The sequence below is a fragment of the Nyctereutes procyonoides genome, unplaced genomic scaffold, assembly GCF_905146905.1.
Source record: "Nyctereutes procyonoides isolate TBG_1078 unplaced genomic scaffold, NYPRO_anot_genome, whole genome shotgun sequence".
NCBI classification, from domain to species: domain Eukaryota; kingdom Metazoa; phylum Chordata; class Mammalia; order Carnivora; family Canidae; genus Nyctereutes; species Nyctereutes procyonoides.
The window spans coordinates 2,070,624-2,085,182 of NW_026575145.1; the positions used below are offsets into that span (position 1 = coordinate 2,070,624).

At 33.4% G+C, this 14,559-nt stretch overlaps 1 protein-coding gene across 1 annotated transcript in view; it reads left to right on the forward strand.

Moving 5' to 3' along the window:
* MDGA2 (MAM domain containing glycosylphosphatidylinositol anchor 2) overlaps nucleotides 1-14,559 on the forward strand; it is a 788,050-nt gene that overhangs the window by 416,401 nt on the left and 357,090 nt on the right. Inside the window, exon 5 of the mRNA XM_055309044.1 lies at nucleotides 8,634-8,808. Within this exon, the coding sequence (XP_055165019.1) occupies nucleotides 8,634-8,808 (175 nt within the window). The remainder of the gene's footprint in view (nucleotides 1-8,633; nucleotides 8,809-14,559) is intronic.

Sequence of the window (14,559 nt, forward strand, 5' to 3'; positions counted from 1 at the left end):
AGTGAGAGGATCCCTCACTGATGCTCAGACTCATGTTTCCTTATTGCTTCTCTAAGCATATTTGCACTATTTACACTGAGAAATTCTTTCTTATCTCACTGTGAATAGTTACCAGTAACTCTAACACATAGAATTTCTTAAAGATGTCTATTATGTTGTTACTGTGGTAGTAATGCTGGTAGTAGTAGTGATCTCCAATATTCTGAGCATATGAGAAAAATATGATGTTATATGCAGAGTATAGAGTATAGTTTTCAGGTTAAATTTTGTTGCTTTGTCAGACAATTGTGGTTCTTTTTATATAATTGAATTTAGAACAAGTATGACATTTTGCTCTAATTTATGGTAGGTGGATGTGACTTATTAAAAATTGAACCTATAAGATCTGGAGTCTGTGCCACTCAGAATTCTATTTATTGTATTTAGTAATTCAAAGAGAACACATTTCCTCTGTAATTTCCCCTGATATTAATGCAAGATAAGAGGGTAACCTTTATTTTTCAAATGGAATGAATACTGTCTGCTCATACCTACCATAGATATCCCTTTATGCTCTTTCAGGCTGATGCCCTGTAACCAGCTTTGTTTACTCCCAAAACCTTTGATGGCAAGCCACCAATATTTAAGGCAGATCAGATGATCTTTATCTTATTTCTTCGTTGGCTTCCTTTTATTGATGAGGGGTCATCTTTCAGAGTACAAATAAGGCTGGGACAAAGCTCAGATTTGTCTCTACAAGTTGACCTGAGTATATATATGCCCTAACTACTTAACAGCTGTTAGAAAGTAACTTCATTTCACTAATCCTCATTCACTAGACCTTAATTAAAGAGAGGAGAAACCTACAAATCTGAGCATTATTAAAGTCTAAATCCTTATTGGGTTCATAGCATCTATGTAATATACTTCTTTAGGTTTATTCCGGTCTATCTTCAATCTGTGCTTCAGGTTCTTAACATTTTCTTGAGTTATCTCAGTTCACACTGGTTTTATTTAAGGCTACATAAAAGCAATGATGTTCCAGAAATATTCTACCAAAAAATCAAAGTAGAAAATTCTTTTTTGGGAGTTGGAAAACCCTAAGTTAAGGGTTGTGTTCTGCAACCTAAGAGGATCTCCATGTTGTTTGTTCAGATTAGAGAGTTACAATAAACATATTTCCTAAATTGTAGTATCTTTCTTTTTTCTGTTCATGTCATTTTAAGGAAATGATTATTTAATGTTGTTACAGGATTTAAACATTAATGTCATCATTACAGGATTTAAACACGATCATATTTAATAAGGCAGCTGATAGGAACATTGGACATGTTTTATCCCCACTGTGGGAGCAGCAGTAGTCACAAATATTCTCCTTCCTCTTTTCCACAGTTTTTGAACCATCAGATTATAGCAGAGAGTTGAGAGGGTAGAGTGCTATATGAGGTAAAGTATACATTTCCCAACCTTCCTTGTAGCTAGGGATAGGATACAACTATAATGATATTAGCAGAACTGCCATGAGGCAACATTCTAGAAACTTTTGTAAAGGACAACTAGCAGGCACATTTTGTCCTTCCATCTTCCTTCTGCTGGGAATGGAATATGAAAACTAAATGTCTGGCTACTATTTTGGGTCTTGAGCCCAAGCAACACATGGTAGAGAGGGCTTCTAAAGAATCTGAGGCCCTGATAGGGCCATAAGTCAGCACTGGCTTGCCTCACTCCAGATATCTTTTACGTGATAGAATTTAACTTTCATCATGTATAAATCACTGTTAGTTTTTCTGTCTTATGGCTGAACCTATTCCCCACCATTATATCTACCAATCTCTCAAGTTCAGACTAAAGACCCATATTTTCATTCAACATATCTGTATTAGTAGTAGCATTTGGAGCACTAGTACTAATCTACATAGACTTTCTACCGAACTAATTCCTGGGGATGCAGAGTTGAATTATCCAGAAATCTTCCAGTGGTACTTCCTATTTTATTGTCTCCCCAATGACTCTCTGTAAATCTGTGCCAGGCTAGCTCTCAAGAATCTCTGGGAGAAGAAATTAAAAATAAAGATGAATTAGTTCTACTTGTATGGCTTAACAAGCAGTAAGTTAGAGTAGAGCCCAGCAACTTACATTAAATTAAAATAAATTAGATGAGTACTTGTTTTATTTATTATTTATTTATTTATTCATTCATTCTTAATATAGAGGTACTTTCAGTTTATATTTTCTTCTGTTACTCCTTTCACTGCATTCACAGATTTTAGGGTGAGATGATTTCTAATCGTTGACTTTTAGATTGCTAGCATTCTCCTTTTAATTTTCTCTTTAGCAATGACCAGATTTCCCTGTAGTAGTCATCTTTTGATAACTTATTTACAACTGTATTTAATTGAGACTAGATAACATCACCTGTACCGTCTCTGCTTTTTTAATTAAGATTTTTTTCTGGTCTAATTACCTGGTCAATTTTTGTAAATGTTTAATGGACATAAGAAAAAAATTTGTTCTATGAATGAAAGATTTTGTCATATTTTATTAGTCATATCATACATGTTGATTATATTTTTCAGTTCCTCCTTGTCTTAGTTATTTTTTAAGTTAAGGAAAAAATGTTTTACCTAGAACTGCCTAGTTTTCAGAGAGATGTATTGTAATTTCCCAGTGCAACTTCATGTTTCTCAAATTCTTCTGTTTCTAATTTTGTTTGTTATGTCTTTAGCTTCTCTGTGCTTTACTGCATACCAATTAATGATAGTATATATTTTAAAGACTTTATTCATTTGAGAGAGAGGGCACTTGTAGGGGGGAGGAGCAGAGGGAGAGGGAGAAGCAGACTCCTCACTGAGTGGGAAACCTGACATAGCACTTTATCCCAGGACCCTGAGATCATGACCTGAGCAAAAGGCAGACACTTAACCCACTGAGCTACCCAGGTGCCCCATGACAGTATATTTTCACTATTAGTTATGACTTTTAATGTTACACAAAGTAATGACATTCTTTCCAGTTAGTGTTTTAAAGTGTTAATTTGTTCTTATTAACTTAACCTTATTGTGTATATTGTCACTTCTGATTGACTGGTTGATTTTAGTTTACATATTCTTGTTACTACTTTGTCCATGCCTTCTTGGTTTCCACAGTTTGATTACCAACCTTTTATGGTCACTTTATCTGCGTGTATATATGTATATACACACACGTTTTATATATATATATATATATATATATATATATATATATATAAATATATATATAGGGTATATATAGGGATATATATATATATATCCCTAAGTCATTAAGTTTCATGTTCCCTTTGTGTCCTACACTCTCCTCAAACTCCAAGACTTTGCTGAGATATTACAAGTCCCCTTATTCTATGTTTTTTAGGTTTAACAAACTTTATTTAATACTTAAATTATTTATTACCTAGAAAAACTATACTTACCTGTTAACTGGACATGTATGGACTGCTCACCACCAGATGCTTTTCTGTATCTTCTCTAAAACCAAACCCTCAGATCCAGTTTATTTGATGGGTGATTAGAGTATTGTTTCAAGTATTTTTGTCAAGTGGGATTATTAGAACGAGGTTACTACATGTTTTTATATCACTGAATATTTTCTTTCACACTAGATGAATGAGATATTGATTGTTTGATATGGAGATAGAAACCTTCCCACCAGTTTTTTGAGTAAATTCTGGTGCTATTCCACTGTTTTCAAGCTGTCAACATTGGAAGTGAGATTCCAGAGGACAAGCTGACCTTCTGTACCACCCTAGGCTTATCAGTTAAATTTAAATTTGGCTGTAAGTTCCAGAAAATCTCCCTCAAAAGTATGATGTAAACAAGTTTGAATTTTATTTCTCTCCCATGTAGAAGGCCAGGGCTATAAATAGTTCAGGGCAGGTAGGTGCAACTCCATGATGTCAGAGATTCAGATTTCTTCTGTTTTATTGCTTTGCTGCTGGACTTTCATTCCAAATCAACTTATAGTCCAAGATATGAGCCAGTGGAATGTGCAGAAATGAACAACATGTAGATTGCTGCTTCCCCCTGCGGATATTTCTGCTAGAAACACTCTGGCAAGAATATAGTTGAATAGATAGCAGAGGAATGTTGTCTTTGTCCTGGGCAGGCATGTGCCTGATTAATAATTTGGGGTTCCATTACTGCGGAAGAAGGAGACAGTCAGCTTTGGGACGTGAGCAGGCTCTGACAAATTATAACAGTTTGTTCCTTCTACCTGGAAGTCTATACAATTTTCTTTGTAGACTTTGAAGTCACAGCTTTAATGATAGTGTATCTGGAGGTTTCTTTTCTCATCATTAAGATATATAACTTGGTAAGCCTTCTCAATGAGTAGATTTGTCTTTCTGGGGCTCAGTAGTATTTCCTTTTAGTATTTAGTTTTTTTTTTAAATAAAGAAAAAGTAAAAACTTTTTCATAAGTGATTATTTCCTTTTTTCTCTATTCTTTTTTAGCTTGTCTTATTTCCTACATTTCACTACAGAATTATATTTCTTTTTTAAAAAAACTTATAATAAACACAGTATTTGTTCATGGTAAAATAAATTGTAAGTAAGAATTCTAAATAAGAATTTTTAAAAAGAAAACATTTTCACTATCTTCTTTGTTCCAGCCACACACATAGTTAATCTTGTTAAATTTTGTGTTTCAATGTTAAATTTTGTGTTTCTGTGTATAATTCTAACAAACGTATTAGTGTATGTGTGTGTGTGTGCATGCACACACACACACACATACTCTTTTTATACAGATGAGAATATTTTCTTTTGTTCCGTTTTTTATTTAATATAATAATATATTTTGTATTTTAGTTCTTTTGATGGCTACATTCAATTTAATTTTAGAATCAATTAATTTACAACTACTCCCCTATCATTTGATATTTATATTGTTCCCAGTGTTATACCATTATACATACAATTTTCTGCATTCTTATGGAAATGATAGTAAGGTAAATTTTAACAGATAGTTGCTAGATCAGAATGTGTTACCATTTTTTTGACAAAGTTTTCTTTCAAAAAGGAAGCTCCTACCAATTTATCCTTCCAGTCCTCCTGACTATGAAACCTCAACAATACAAAGATATTATCAGTATTTGTGACAATTGCATCTAGAATTTATTTCAGTGTGAAGGGTGGGTTGGAGAGTCAGCTATTTTTTTTATTATTTTAATGGATATACAGTCAGTGGCCCTGACACCATTTATTAAGCAATAAATGGCTAGAGATACAGATAGAGATATGGCTGTTTTTCTATTCTTAACAATCAATGTTTCTTGAAGTGATGCTGCTAGATCTCTAAGGGGACCTTGTGATCTTTACAGGAAGCTTATGAAGAAAATGTTATTTTTTTCACTGTTGCATCACTGTTGCAGTGATGGTGCAAAGCAATGTTGGATAAAGCAGGCTGCACCTTCGCACAAAACAAAGCTACAGCCCGGAATTGTACTTGCAGTCTGTATCCTTCCCTACTTTTTTCACTAACATGCCCTCACAGTGAAAAAACAAACAAAAGCAGTATCACTCAGAATATCTTCAATGAATCAGTAAAAATGATCACATTTTAACAACTTCAAACTTAAGTGCTGTGTTTTTAATATTTTGTATGACAAGATGAAGAAGTCCTGTAAAGCATTTCTGCTACTTCCCGAAGTGCAGAGTCTGTCTCAAGGTAAAGGACTTGTATAATTGAGTTTTGTACTGAACTTGCCACTCTTTTTCATAGAACATAAAAGGATGACTGTTAAGCAAACTATGGTTATTCAGACTTGGGTATTTAACAAATATTTTCTTAAAAATCAGTGAAGTGAACCTGTAGTTCCAAAGAAAACACCTTAGCTATATTTCTTACTAAGTATATAATTCAGTTTTAAGAGAAAAATTAGAATTTTGGAAAATCTGCCCATATAAGCATGATGCCTTCCCAACACGTAATGACTCTCTCTTCTGAAGCGATTGGCAGTGAAATTCATAAAATATGCTCCTTTTCTGATATTATGTAATGAAATGTGTCAATATTTGGAAGATCTGCATAACTCAGTAAATTCTTATTTTCAAATGACTGATGCATAGTGTTACAAAATCATGTATGAGTAAAAGATCCAATCAAAGTGTAAGATAAAACAGTGAATTTTAATGTAACAGAATACAGAAAGCTCACTGATGTAGTTTTAGAATTTACTTTGCAAACAAACATTAAGAAACTATCATTGGGGAGTTTTAGTGTAGTATCAAAGAAGACTATGCACAGTTATGTACTCCTCCCTTTCCAAATATCAGTGTGAGGCCAGATTTTCTTTATATTTGAAACAAAGCAACTTGTTGCAACAGATTGCATGTGGAAGCTGATATGATTATCTAATCTAGTTAGCTCTTTTTCATCAAACTGGATATTAGATTTGCAGAACTATAAAACAATGCCATTCTTTTTACTCAATTTTTTTGTTTTGGAAAATAGTTTTCTGACTAAAATTCTCCTTGTCAGATGTCATCAATTTATTAATGTAATTTTAAATGAGTTAATAATACCTAGTCTAACAGTGCCTCAGTTTTAATTTTTAATATAATAATTATGAATGGAAATAATCAGTCTAAATAAACGAAAGTTATTTAGGGTTGCTTATAATTTTTAAGAGTAGAAAGGCATTTTAAGGCCAACGAGGTTAATAACTGCTGGTTTGCATCACAGTTTTTTCTCTCTCTGTTTTTCTGCCTTCCTCTCTGTCTCTCTGTTTCTGTCACACACACACACACACACACACACACACACACACACACTTGCTTTCTCTATCCATAATTCCTGAATTATTTCTAGTACTGTACTAGTATAACTAAACTTAATCATAGTATCTTAGTAACATTCTTAATATCTAAAAGGACTAGGCCATTTCCAAAATTGTTTTTATTTTGAACTCCTTTTTATTATCTGATATGTATATTATTTAAAATCAATTTTAGTATTATATTATGATAGTCAAAGAAAACTTGATATCTTAATAGGAATTGTGTTTTACTGATCTCAGATTATATTCTAGAAATGATTATTGTAGAATTACTATCTGCCTATACAAGAACAAAAAAACCAATGCCCTGTTAAACATTGTCTGTTTATGAGCATATTAATAACCAGCTTATAAATTGCCTGAAGTCAGGAGTCTTGCCATTTAGTCTTGTGTCTATTCCATGCACATGAAAGACGTTGAATAAATATTTGATATTTATTTTTGTGAGTTAGTTCTAAGTAACATTTTCATTTCATTCACAATTAAGGACAGGCATGATTATATTCATACTGATATTTTAATGATTGGAGAACTTTTGAAAGATACTTTTAATGTCATTAGATTATAAATGTTTTAAATATTTTTTAATTTTTATTTATTTATGATAGTCAGAGAGAGAGAGAGAGAGAGAGAGAGAGAGAGGCAGAGACACAGGCAGAGGGAGAAGCAGGCTCCATGCACCGGGAGCCCGACGTGGGATTCGATCCCGGGTCTCCAGGATAGCGCCCTGGGCCAAAGGCAGGCGCTAAACTGCTGCACCACCCAGGGATCCCTAGATTATAAATTTTAATTAACATTATAGCATAGATGGCAGTATTATAGGATTTCAGTTTTTAAGAGTCAGCCTTTAGTTCATTTTTCCATGTATCTCTTACATGTTTGACCAAGGATTTCTATTAACCATTTCTCAATCCAAATATAAAAACAAACAAAAATAAACATTCTGTACAGCAGGGACAAGGAAAAAAGTAAAACCAAATCCTTTTTATTTCCTATTTTGTATCATTTTGAGTACCATTATGTGCCTTTTGTTCAGGTTTCATATACTAAGATACACAAAATTGGAGTTGAATGCCAGTCTTTATTGCTAGCCAAAACTAAGTCTATTGTACACAGCTGTGTTTAAGAGAATGTTATTGTTTATAATGAAATGTTTTAGATATTCCAAGTGTTTTGGCAGTTTAATAGAAATGCTCTCTTTTGAAAAGTTTGCACATTTTTTGAAAATAATTATTGATATAAAGTGAATTCTAATTATCAAAACAGACAAATCATTTGTGGACTTATTAAAGCAAAGCCGTAAAGAAACCCACTTTTAACATCCAAGTATATATAATTACACATAATCTCAATAAGCTGTTATAGGGTTAGCATTCTTAAATTATCCAAATCAAATAGGAAATTTAAAGTAAAATAACAAAACATATCTGACAAGACATTAGGAGCCTGTCTGCTCTAAATAAATATAAAGTACCTTAAGAGGGTTTGAAAAATATGAAAGAAAGATTTAAATTCTCAACAAAAAGAGAAACTAATCCATATTTTCAACATATTACATATACTTAATTCTAATTCCCTTTATATTTATATTGCCCCCCCCATAAAGCTATTCATGAATTCTATGCAATTGAATTAGAGTTACATACACAATACACTAATGACATCACATTCAAATTTTTATAATTCCATTGTGCATATAAATTTAAATTTTTTCCAGTATTTGCCAGGAATGACATATAGCATCTCCAAAAGCGAACTCTTTAAATGAGTAATGCCTATTTGATTTTTCTTTGAGAAAACCAACCTAAAGTAACAATCTTTGTTGATGCTTGCTCAGATCAGGTGGACCAAAACAGCAGGAAGTGCCTCTGACAGATTCCAAGACTCAAGTGTCTTCAATGAGACTTTGAGGATTACAAATATTCAGCGACACCAAGGAGGCCGGTATTACTGTAAAGCAGAGAATGGCTTGGGGTCCCCAGCGATAAAGTCAATCAGAGTGGATGTATACTGTAAGTAACTTTCCCAAAAACTACAATTAAGTCTTCTATGGCTTTCTGTCCTACAGCTTGAGATCTATTTTTTTTTGTCTATTGAGAAAAACTATGATTTGTTCCAAGACATAGCATTCTGTTTAGTTGAGGATAAAAAGTATATAAGACAACTCTAGCTTATATAGTATATTTACTGAAGAAAGAATCTCTGATAGGAATTTTCATAATTTTTATGAGAAAGTAATACATTTTCATCATAGAACTGGAGTCACAAGAAGACAATAAATATTATTGATAATCCCACCAATGATCATTAAGGTTTGAACATATATACTTTCTTTCTTTATATAGAGGTATATAAGTGCATTTTTATAACTGCATAAAGAAAATATTAGGCTATACATACTGTAACTTACTCTGTTAACTTTACCCCTATGTGAATTCAGCTGTTCTTGTTTTTGTAAAGGCATAAAATGTAAGAGGTACTGTTTGAATTGGCTTGTGAATGACCCAAATCTCCAGGTAGAGTCTGTTTTTGATCTACCTCTGTTGAAAGTAATCAGTACCTTGGGCAATGCTGTGCCACCTAGAAAGTGTTTGTTGATTTATTTTGGTTCTTGCTCTCATTTTTCCACTCTTTGCTGTTAGCAAATATACTTAAAATTTTCTTGGTCTCCTTACTTCTTCCCCACCAAAACAAATCAAGGGCCTATATTCAATTTGTTCTTTTGCACAGGTTTAATCCATCATCATACTGTCTTTTTATAAGAACTTGCCTTTTTTTTTTTTTTTAATTCTCTACTGTTAGAATAAAAAGATTTTTTCTCTCCTCTAAGTAATTCAGACATAAGTAACAAATGAGGAGTTCCTGTTTTTCTACCTATCTTGCATTGGGTCCCTTTCTTTTGTTTTTCAATGTGGGACAAGTATTGCATGGTTAGGAAGGTGACTGGAATTATACATGATCTATTGATTGCACCATTTGTTGGATCTCATTTAGTTGTTCAGGTGAATGGGAAGTGGCTGGAAAGGCCGCATTTCTGATTTACCTTGCACTCAGATGCTTGTTCCCTTCCTGGAAAGGATAAGAGAGAAGTCCTGTCCCATTCTATCTAACCTTTTCTAGTGCCTCAGGTATCCCTTGGCATGACTCAGGCACTGTCAGCCTATGTGCTATACTCAGGGCATACAGGTTGACCTTACCCATGCATCACCTCACTACAGTATAGCCTCTGAACCTTCTCCTGATCAAATATTCCCAGTTATGTATACCTAAAAACAACAACAGCAACAACAGTATTTTTACTAGTTTTGTTCATATATATTACTTTAAAGGGGTTTTCTTTATAAGATTTTATTTATTCATTTGTGAGAGAGATAGAGAAAGCACAAACGAGGGGTGGAGGGCAGAGATAGAGGAAGAAGCAGACTTCCCACTGAGCAGGGAGCCCAATGCCAGACTCGATCTCAGGACTCTAGGATCATGACCTGAACAGAAGGCAGATATTTAATGGACTGAGCCACCCAAGCACCCCTATTTTAAAGTTTTTATTTAAATTACAGTTAGTTAACCTAGAGTGTATTATTAGTTTCAGGTATACAATACAGTGATTCAACATTTTCATATATCACTCAGTGCTCATCATAACAAGTACCCTCGTTAAAACCCATCATGTGTTAATCCTCCACCTTCCTCCCCTCTGATGACCATCAGTTTGTTCTCTATAGTTAAGAATCTGTTTCTTGGTTTGCCCCCCATTTTTCCCTTTGTTCATTTGTTTTGTTTCTCAAATTCACATATCAGTTAAATTATATGGTATTTGCATTTCTCTGACTGATTTTGCCAACATAACACTCTTTAATTCTACCCATATCATTACAAATGGCAAGATTTCATTAAAATTATATGTGAACAGCCACTCTGGAAAACAGTATGGCTGTTCATATCTAATTTTTAATTAAACTGAATTTAATTTAAATAAATTACACATTTCTATAATAAAACTTTCTAGAATATGTAACTGCTTTTTTAAAAAAAAAAGATTTTATTTATTTATTCATGAGAGACACAGAGAGAGAGAGGCAGAGACACAGGCAGAGATAGAAGCAGTCTCCCTGCAGGGAGCCCAATGTGGGACTCGATCCTGGGTCTCCAGGATCACACCCTGGGTCTAAGGCAGGCACTAAACTGCTGAGCCACCCAGGCTGCCCTGTAACTGCTTTTTTGTTATTATAGTTTTGATCATAAAATTTAAAAAAAACTTATTTATTTGAGAGAGAGTGAGCAAGAGTGAGTGAGAGAGAGAGCATGAGCACACAGGAGCAAGAGCTGGGGCAAGGGCAAAGAGAGAGGGAGAAGCAGATTCCCCTGCTAAGCAGGAAGCCTGACACAGGGCTTGATCCCATTACCCCGGGATCATGACCTGAGCCTAAGGCAGACGCTTAACCAACTGAGCCACTCAGGTGCCCTTTGGTCATGAAGTTTTAAAACACACAACTCCAATACCTTAAACACAATTCCAAAATCTAAAAAGTTCTGAAAATTGAATGAGCATATTTGCTACTTGCTTTGTTGGGCTTTATGGATAAATGTTTTCAGCAAAACCTGATGTGAACTAGTTTGGTGGCAACATCTGATTTTAAATTACTCAAATAGAAAAATAGAAAATACTTCATGTTCTTTATTTACCCTACTTTGTATGAATAATCATATGTTTTGCTCAGGAAATAATGTATCTGATTACACAGTATTGCCACAAAGCCTGCTGGGTATATTATGTAATACTTGGTATATGTACTGTATTATCTTTTGAAAATCTGAAATATTCTGAAAAACATTTCCCAAAGGTTTTGAACAAAAGATTGTGACTTTCACTGCTGCTACAAGAGGTATGTTAATAATATATATAATATTATAATTATTATATATAAATATTATATATATTATATATATATATATAATTAAACAATTATATTGCTCGGTTAAAAATCAAATACAAAGGGGGAAATGACATTTTTAAGGACTTTATAAACGATACATTTTTTTCTCCTCCTCTTACCACAGAGTCATTTCTGTACTATTCCGCATTATACTCCTGCATTTCTATCTGTTCATATCTCCTTCTCTCCAGCCTCTTTTGTACCCCAATATTTTAGTTTACATTGCACACTTTGGTAGAGATGATAGCACTGCTCCCTCCAGCACTCCAAAGCCTTGTTAATCTTTTAAGACTTGGGTTCTCCTCCAAGCAGCCAGGACTCAAGGCACTAACTTGTTTCCTTCTTCTTTGACTTCCTTTGGGATTTTTCCCTTACAACCAGGACTTACAGGGATTTTTCCCTTACAACCAGTCAAGTCCCTTACAACCAGGACTTGACAAACATCTTATTTTATGCTGTTTAAGTGAAATGTCACTGGGATACATGTTATAGTGAAGTATAGTGAAGTCCATTACTTTTCTTTGTGCCCAAGATTTATTAGAAAGCTTTCTAAAATTATATTATTTGAGAAAATAACATGTATCAAATGATGGACCCTATGAATAAATGTGACATTGCTCTAATCTAAATTTTCCACATAACACCTTGCTTTCAGGAAAGAACTTTCTTATTGGGATCTAGACATGTCTTTCAAGTGGTTATGCCTATTACTAAAGGTTTGGAGAAATAAATTCCTCCAGATAGTAAATTGTTAAATGTTTGACTAATAAGAATACTTCATAGTAGAAACAGGTAGTCCTATTTGAGAAATCCATGGTTCCATATATAACTTTTATTGGAGATTACAGTTTTTAGGCTCAAGTATGTGTTCTCCACAGGAATCTTTAGAACTTAAAACTTGTTCTGTCATTGTCAATAAAAACACAACTAGCATATAAGTGCTGCATTTAAATTTAGCAATTCCATTGTCTAAAATCATTATTGTCTTAAGATTCATCTGTGCTTGGATTTTGATTTGCTGTTGGACTACTTGATTGAATAGATACTCATTTTTTATAAACCATAAACAAGTGAACAACTTTATTTCAGGTACTTTAACTATTTTAGAAAATGCTAAAATAACAGCACCAATTTTTCTGTTTGGAGCCATGGTATTTGAATCATCACCTAAACTGTAGATTTCTATTTCTTTTCGTAACTGGTTCCCTGAGTGGAACCTGTTACCAATATCAGTAGAACTTGGAACATAAGATGGGCATAGAATACAAAATACAGAAAAATCAGCAGATGAAGATTATATTTGTAACAAGAAACTGAGGCTGACGATATCTTCAATTTAGCAAAAATCTTAATAAATAATATCGGAATTAAACCTTGAATCCCCTGTAATAGATTGTCTCTAAAATGTGCACCCAAAAGTATTACTTTTAAAGTCACCATTTTTATGGAAGTTTTCATTTCAGTGAAAATGTAGATCTCTCATTATCTAATCATAAATTTCTAGACCTTAGAGCTAAATCCTACCTAAGATAAAATTTAGTGATAGCCCATCATTATTTTCATGAGGAGATTTAGTTTCACAAGAAGCGCCTGCCAAAATGGTGACTGATATAAAATGAGGTGGTTTTTATTAGATATTTTGAAATATTTGTGACACTGTATTAACATTTTGATCAATTTGGGAAGATTTATTAATCTGAATTAGCAATTTTCCCACAAAATTTTCTTAAATTTCATGTAGTAGAAAAATTGGACCATATAAGTTTTATAAAGCAACTACAAAATGTAGTTTAATTTATTTTTACTATTTCAATCAAGAATACTGTTTCCACTGTTACTATTTTGAGAAAATATAATGATGTTCCTTAACTTCTATGACTTATCATTTGTTTTTTTAAGAGTTATAAATGCATTGCAAGGGTTCTAAGGGCTATAGTTTCTTAATAAAAGTATATTTTATACCGAGGCAGATTTCATGACCACATAATATTTTACTTTTTTTTCTAAAATCTGACCTATCATTTATACATTATTTCTGATCAAAAGCTAATTGATTGCAAGTCTTAGTTTGCTGGGATATGGCTTCTGAGAATCTAAAAACTAATAGTTAGTTGTATGCTTGACAGAAATACGTAGAATTAGTTCCACTTAAGCCACTGCTTTTTTAAAAAATAAATTTATTTTTTATTGGTGTTCAATTTGCCGACATACAGAATAACACCCAGTGCTCATCCCATCAAGTGCCCCCCTCAGTGCCCGTCACCCAGTCACTATGCGTTCTTCATGTCTTCTCCCAAGACCCACGCTAAAACAGGAGTAAAGGAATAAAACTACAACAACAAACCCAGGATAGAGACAATGAGAGAGGAGATGAAGGAAAAACAATTTTGAAGGAAGAGAATCAGAGCAGGAAATGGCCATTGCTTAGCATACTAAAGAAAGCTTAAAGCCATCAGTTTAAAGAACATTGGCATTCTCATGCTGTGGAATCCTTAAAAAGCTCAGTAATTGGAGACACCACTTAGTTCTGAAGTGAGAATGTATTTAGTGTAAAAACAGGAGAATTAACTGAAAGTCTGTGTGAGAAGAGTTACGTACCCAGATGTCCTTCCACGTTTTTCACAATTGTGTGCCTTAACCACCTCCTTTTCCCTGCCAGCTTGCCAGTCAATTCCTACAAGACTAGATTTTTTTTTTTTTTTTTTAATATGAGATGTTGAACTGGAGAGACTTTGAACTAAGAAACCTGGAGTCATCAAAAACAAGAGGCAACATACTGTAGTGAAATCAAGGTTATTAAGTGAAAGTTTACATAGTCAACATGGTCCC